Source organism: Quercus robur, chromosome 2, assembly GCF_932294415.1.
Source record: "Quercus robur chromosome 2, dhQueRobu3.1, whole genome shotgun sequence".
Classification (NCBI taxonomy): Eukaryota; Viridiplantae; Streptophyta; class Magnoliopsida; order Fagales; family Fagaceae; genus Quercus; species Quercus robur.
In genome coordinates this window covers 62,348,743-62,356,273 of record NC_065535.1, presented here as the reverse complement: position 1 = coordinate 62,356,273, position 7,531 = coordinate 62,348,743, and the positions used below count along the sequence as shown (strand labels likewise).

Sequence of the window (7,531 nt, the reverse complement as noted above, 5' to 3'; positions counted from 1 at the left end):
AGGCATTTAAAGGAAACCTAAGGCCACCTAGGAAGTAAGATTCATAAACGCCTATTCCAAAACGGGGTTCACAACACCACTCTCCACGGACGGGCAGCCTAGGGTTAAACTCATCTGGGGTTTGATACCAGGATTTAAGACTATTTAACCTTTGTTCGTCCATCTTAGAGTGGACGCCTACAGCGCAACTAAAGACGGTTTCTACCTCGTCCGTAGGATTGGACGGAGAACCAGCTTGAGAGCCAGAAGCTCTCCTAAGCTGTTCTTGGACGACCTCAATAGGGAACCCAGGGGCCCCAGAAGAGTAATTCTCGTCCGTGCTTCCTCCACTATCATCACTAGCACTGCTAGAACTAGACCTATCACTAGTATCCTCACAGTACTCGTCTATAGCCTTATTAAGGCTATCAGTGGACGAGGAAGCAACAGACATCTCTAACAAGAAACTGAGAACCTAAAGACGAGGAGAAGAGGAGTACCTGGCTCTAGACGGAAGAAGACTCTAGACGCAGAGGAACTCCTAGACGAGGCTCTAGACGATGGATGTCAAGGAAGAAAATCTCTGGAATGAGGAGGGTTAAGGGAGGCATTCCACTATTTATAGGATGCTGACCTGGGTATTCGAAACGACCAACCAATACGAAAGCGACACATGGCATCTACCTCGGAAAAATAAATCGACGGAATCAGTAGCCAATAAAAAAATGACACGTGGTGCAGTAATTATTAACCAATTATATATACGTCCAAGGACGTCCAACTCTTTGGACGACTCACATGGACGAGGGGGCAACTGATGGTGTCACAAATCATCCAAGTCCATAACTCGTCCATATGTCTCGTCCAACGAAAGAAGCTACGATAGGCGAAGAGAAAGTTCCAAGCGTTCTGGCGAACCTCGTCCATATATGGACGAACAACTCCTCATGGAATCTACACCATTTACGCAGGGCAAGCCTTCCAAGATGGTCTCGTCCATCTTTCACTAAAGATGGATGAGTTCATCGTGGAAGTCTCGTCCATCTTTACTAAGGATGGACGAGTTCGCCAGCCCGTCCAACCCAGGTAACTTCCACAGCGGTTATGGAAGTTACCCCCAATTCTCTGGACTCCTCGACATTGGGAACGATTACTAAACAGATAACCGTTCCACACATATTATATAAGGCTTCTTCGATGAAGGGTAAGGGGATTCAGACAATTTCATTTTGAGAGAATACTTCTTCCTTACAGAGAGTTCAAAAGTAACTAACTTCATCATCGGAGAATTTTTGGCCGGTCCCCACCAGTCCCCTCTGATTCAGTGTTCTTTGTATTACAGGAGATAGCCCAAAGATCATCGCTCGAGTCTTGTCAACCCACTGATATCCAAGAAATTATCATCTTACTTATACAATTATATTTTCTTAAAAATTATATTTTTTTTAAATTTGAGAGAAAGATGAGTTTTTTTTTTTTTTTTTTTTTAAATTATTACGTATATATGGAAAAATTTTTAATTTGAAAATATATTGATTTTAGAAATTATTATGCCTATTAAAAAATATAATTATTACAATCATTTTATAGAAAAATATTTATTCTTTATTCTAAAGAATAATTATTGCGCCTATCAAGGCCTGGCGGGTCCCTGCTCATAGTCATCTACGGAGGGAGTAGTATATAAACATACCAACTACGTTCTAGTTTCCCATAACCAATACAGACCTACACAACTTATACTACGGTCAGAGAGTGCAAGGCTTACGTGAAGTCAAGCACTATCCCAACAAGTACGGATACTTAAACTACGAAGATTCAAACAACTTTGAAGAGGATGAGTTTGATGAAGCCTTGGAGGTCGCCATCAAAACATACCAGACATTTTTTCATTTGAAGGTTACAGGAAAGCTTGACACCGATACCATCAAAAAGATGTCAATGCCGCGTTGTGGAGTTGCTGATATTATCAATGGTAGTCTAACTCATCCACAATTTTCATTTTTTCGTGGTGAACCAAAAATGGCCATATTATAAGCGTCACCTCCAATACGCGATTGTATCCAGTGCTATACCTAATGTGAATTTGACCGAAGTAAAGAAAGCTTGCTCACTTGCTTTTGGAGTGGGCGAGATTCTCTGATTTCCGTTTTGAATTCACAGATTATGTTGGACAGGCTGACCTTATTTTAGGATTTTACAGAGGTGAACATGGTGACGGTAGTGCTTTCGATGGGCCTGGTGGCGCTTTAGCTCATGCGTTTCCTCCAACAACTGGCAGGTTGCATTTTGATGCAGATGAGATTTGGTCCGACAGTTCTTATCGCGTTCGTTCAAATCAAGTTGACCTGGTGGGCATTGCAATGCATGAGATAGGGCACCTTCTTGGACTTGATCATAGTCGTGATGAACTAGCCATTATGTTTCCCGGTATTACTAAAGGACAATTTAAGAGGAGTTTGAGCTTTGATGATAGGGACGGTTTACTTACTTTATATGCTGATAACAATATCCTCCAGTTAGGAGGTAGAGTCAACTATTATAATTTGTTTCTATGCTGAATTCAAATAATCGTGCAAAGGGAAAATAATACAGTGGCTAGCTTAAAGAATTTATTGTGCACAAGTTATGCATATGTCACCATAATATACTTCCTTTGCCACATTAATTTATCATTGCATACAACCATTTCAAGGATATTTGGTCTTCTTAAGTTGCACTATATGACTTGTCTGATTATAAACTCTTTACCAAGATTTATATTTAAGAAAAATTAGAATGCTAGCTACATAAATAAAATAAAATAAAATAAATACAAATAGAAATGAATTAGTATGGAAAATTCATTAAGGTTGTCCACCTTAAGTCACTAGCAAGCCATCAAAGAAAGATAATTAACCGCTTATGCACATTCAATGACGACGATTACTCAAATAAGGCTCACCTAGGTCACCTATAAAAGGGACAATTCACCTCACTTGCTAATGTATAGAAAATACTACAAAAATACAATCTATACACAACATATATGGGTTGATACCGACTCCAACATTGGAGTCTCCTCCATTGAGGCTCACCTAGGTGGTCTCTTCTATTAGCTTTTTATTCTGGAAAATCTAAAAAGTTTGTCAAAGGCTTTGAATTGGATGAGTGTTACCATTTGTGGGGAAGATTAGCTATTAGGCTCTTCCTACTAACAGAGGGTTACCTAGTGCAATCAAGAGCCATGAATGTTGATGTACTAAGCTCATCCTAACAAACTTAGATCTTTAACATGATCGAAACAAGTCACACAACCGCTGATGCTCTATCATGAACAGTTTCACTCATCTCCAGTGTTGACGACAACAACGAGCTTCGCACCTCAATGCCGCCTTCAATCTGAATTGAAATTTTCTTCAAGCACACTTCTTGGGCATTTCATATCACTTAAGAGTGTCAAAATGGTGAAGATGGAAACACCCTTTACAAACCCTTGTGGTGCTTGGTACGTTATCTAATAATCCCAATTCAATTGCCTCTATCTAGCAAGTCTAGGCTATCCATCTGTTAGAAGATGGGGGAACCCTAAAGCCCATATGTTATGACTCATGAGGCTAAAGTGGATAACAAGATGGTGGTAAGCCATTAGGCTTTACTATCAACCAGGGATGGAGCCAGGACTTGTAGTTAGGTGGGACAACTTTGGTACTGGTCGTGTTCGGTGGCTTTGCCACTTAGATGTGTGTAAGTGTGTGTGTGTGTGTGTGTGTGTTTTTTTTTTCTCCTGACTTTGATGCATATTGTTGGGTAAGGACAATTATTTTGTTTGAAAGTTTTTAAAAGATCGAGTTGTTTGCTTTGGGTAAAATTAGTTGATTAGACTTAATTTTTTTTTTTATAGTTTTACTGTTTGTAATTTTTGTTGTTAGGCTAATTTTTTTTGGGCTTGTATATTTTGTTTTAAAATTTAAATTTATAGATTTTTTATGCTCTTTAAAAAGAAGAAAATGCTAGTGCTACAATTTTTATTTTATTTTATTATAAATTATTGATGTGGTGAATGGTTATTAGTAAGTAAAAAAGTGGTATAAGTGGTGGGCCTAGATGCGAACCAATAAGAATTTGCTACCTCAAGAGTTTGCAAAAATATTGTAGAAAAATTTGTGGCTATAACATCACTCTTAAAAGAATTAATAATATTATTAAGGGAGCAGTATAATTTTATAGAACAAAATTGCTAAAATTAATACCCAGTATATATTCTAATAAGGCTACCTTTGTCCCTGCTATCAACCCATGCTGTCATGCCCCATGTTAATTCTTATGTCAATTGAAAGGAATCATTAAACAAACCTTTGACTAATATAGACAGAAACAAAAAACAAAAAAAGGGGGGAGATGTTGCTTCAGTTAAAAAGTAAAAACTAAGATTCCTCAAATATTCTTTACATGGTGAACTAGTCACTAGCCCGTGTGATGCACAGGAATAGCTACTGGATGTGTTTTAGGGGGAAAAAAAACCCATTTTTTTTTGAGTTGGAGTAGTAAGCAAAATTGCATGAAATTAAAAAAAAAAAATTGATATTGAAAGAAATAACACAAAGTTTTATTAGTTAAGCAGAAGAAAGTAATATTGTTTTATTTATTAGTTTTTTGTGGGAAGAAATAAGAGATAGAATGTTGAGTCTCTAGTTTAATTTGTGTTATATAGGTATATAAAATATATGTTATAATATATATACTAAAAGGTGCCTATTGAAAGGTTATAACCCTTTATATTGGATATACCAAAAGATGCCTATTGAACGAAAATGTGATTATTGAATGAAAATGTGCTTATTGAATGAAAATGTACTGTAAGAACCAAGTACGAGACTTTTGGGCCTTAAATTACTTGGGCTCACAATTTATTTGTAGTGGGTTTGAGGATTTCCTACTTTGAGTAGTTCTCGGCAGAGAGACTCAAAGTAACACTCAGTTTATTCTTTCTCACTTGATAGTTTTCTCTCAATTTTTCTGAACCCTTTCTTCTCCCCAATTTCTTCTATTTATAGCCAAGGTTAGTGGGGAGATTATGATTACAGCCACCGTTAGTGCTACCTAAGGTCCAATATTATCTGGTTAAAGTGGATATTCAGGTGAGAGGGCGGTGCAGCATTTATGACCTTGGAACTTGGTTCCTGCTTGATGGATTATGTTCGGCAACTCAGTTTTCCATGCATATCGTGAGTTTCCCGTGCATATCATGACTTTCCCGGACACGGCCAATTCGCTTGCCCGGGAAAGTTAAACCGACCGTCTGTTGGAACTTAGACCCCAAAACTTGTTTTCACGTTAAGGCAGTTTCAAGAAGGGCGTAGGGTAACTGGACCTTTCCGCTGGGCCTGCATCCAAAACCGGCAAGGGCCTGGGCCCAGGACCTGTATGGGCTTGGGCTTAATGCCGGTATGGGCTTTGGGGTCTCGATGCCGTACATTAGCCCCCCCTTAATTCATACTCGGTCACCGAGAAGAATCAAGGAGTTGTCTGGGACTTTTGACCTCGGGAATCTTATACCCTGGGACTCGTGACTACTGCTTCTCATTAATATTCATCTCAAAAGACGCACCGTTTCGCGGCGCCAGATGCAGTCGCCATTATTGCCTGTCGGTTCGCGAACCGAAGCGGCGCGCGAATCACTTACGTTTGGCATTCGATGGGCTGCTCGTAAATCGTGCCCATTTATTGCTTGATTAAACGTTTCTTCTCCCGCCTTTCCTTTTGGCTCTATAAATAGTCCCCCTTTGAACATCATTTCATTTTTCCTTCGCCTCTGATTTTTTGCGCTTACTCTCTGCCGACCAAATCATTGTGCGCTTACTCGCTTGCCCAGTGCTCCTTTCCTCCTTAGAACCCAAAGTAAGTTTTTCTTCCCCTTCCAGTTCCTTCAGCTTTATTTCTTCAAGTTCCCCTTTTTTTAGTTTTAGTCACTATAGATGGGTTACTCTTACCTTCTAGAATCCCCGGCTACTTTAGCCACCTTTAGGAGTAAATTTAATGTTCCCGATGACGTGGATGTGGCCTACTGCCATGAGAGTGATATTGAACTCCACCGAGGGCGGGGCACAGCCTTTTTCCCTTTGATGTTAATTTTAGAAGGAGGGGTTAGGTTTCCCGTGGATCCCCTCTTGATAAACGCACTCACGTACTACAGGCTGTACCCTGACCAGCTTCACCCCAACTTTTATCGGGTAGTTAGCTGCGTCAGTAAGTTGAACCACACCTTTAACTTACAGTTAAACCACCATGACATTAACTACATGTATAGCCTCTGTGGGAACAAATCCACCAACTATTACTTAAAGACAAGAGATAATCGGGTACGGCTGATATCATGCCTACCTGACTTGAACAGGAACTCCGCCGGGGAGTTTGTTAGGGTGCACGGCAATTGGTTTGCCGGGGACGTCCCTTGCCCCCTTTCACGGCGTGAAGTGGGTTCGTACTATTCCCTTGATATAATTGCTTTCCTCTGCTTCTTTTTTTCTTCTTATTGTTAGATACTGATGTGATACTTGCTCTTTTGCAGACGGCAAGGTGTTCGTTCCGGACCTCAGACCCGTCCACGTCAAGGAACTGAACTTCGTCCTCCGTTCCGAGATATACGTGCATTGGGACGGACAACTCCGGGCCTCGCATTTGATCCTCGGAGTAGAGCCAGTTTATTCTACTTGGCAGACCTTCAAGCAGGCATTATTAGTTGACAGCCCCCTGCTATCATATATAGACGTCCGGTACGTAAACTTTTTGCCTCCGAAGCTTACAACCGGGGAGGCAAGAGAGTTTGGTCGGCGGTTCACTGCCTCAGACGAGCTAGCTCCCTTGCGAGACGAGTCCGCGAAACGGGTATCTCAGCGCCTTAGAGAGATAGCCCACGAAGCCATACAGCAAGGAGACCAAGCCCAAGAGCAGCCCAATCCCGAGAATCCACCCGCCGAGCCTCAACAGCAAGTGATAGAAGCGGCTGCCTTGCTAGCTGAAGCTATCCAACCTGGTGCAAGGATGGTGTCAAGGAGAGTCATGACCATCGACCGGTTTGTGCCCGGTGCCCGGCAGCCCAATCAGCCCCCGCCTACTCAGGGTCGGGGTCAAGTGTCTCAGCCTCCACCCCCTTCGCAATCCGGACGGGCCCGTAAGAACCAGAAAGTAACCGATCAACCTTCCACGGGTCCGGGGGATGTCGTAGTCCAGACTCCTCCCCAACCAACAGGAGGAATTGTTATCCGTGAGCCACCGACCCAAGCTGGCATGGGAGTTGCGTCCTCCTCTCAGGTGGCTCCAGTATGGAAGCCAAAGTTTCTGTTGGACGGCAAATCGTTGCCCTCAACTGCCTGTGTTCGGATGTGGGAGAAGGGAGAGGGCGGCCGTATTGCCCAAACTTTGGCCGAAGGTCTCCTTCTTCCTGAGGACGTGCATGCCTTTGAGGAGGGATCCGAGGAGTCTGTGGGGTGCCGGTTAGAGTGGCACGCCATTGCGGTAATTACTTAGCTTTTTCGTTTTCTTTCCATGCATCCTTTTCTGCCTCTTTATC

The 7,531-nt window shown here is 41.8% G+C and overlaps 1 protein-coding gene across 1 annotated transcript; it reads left to right on the top strand.

Moving 5' to 3' along the window:
• Positions 1-1,034: 1,034 nt before the first annotated feature.
• LOC126701638 (metalloendoproteinase 2-MMP-like) lies at positions 1,035-2,540 on the top strand. Its single transcript, XM_050399927.1, has 3 exons — positions 1,035-1,065; positions 1,706-1,954; positions 2,143-2,540. The coding sequence occupies exons 1-3, from the start codon at positions 1,035-1,037 to the stop codon at positions 2,538-2,540; spliced, it is 678 nt and encodes a 225-aa protein (XP_050255884.1).
• Positions 2,541-7,531: the final 4,991 nt, after the last annotated feature.

What these genes read in the sequence shown, in the direction of transcription:
- LOC126701638 (XM_050399927.1), top strand. Translation starts at nt 1,035, where the DNA reads ATGGACGAGTTCGCCAGCCCGTCCAACCCAG. An exon ending in CGCCAGCCCGTCCAACCCAG is followed by an intron (nt 1,066 to 1,705) that starts GTAACTTCCACA and finishes TAACCAATACAG; the next exon opens with ACCTACACAACTTATACTAC. An exon ending in AGTTGCTGATATTATCAATG is followed by an intron (nt 1,955 to 2,142) that starts GTAGTCTAACTC and finishes TTGAATTCACAG; the next exon opens with ATTATGTTGGACAGGCTGAC.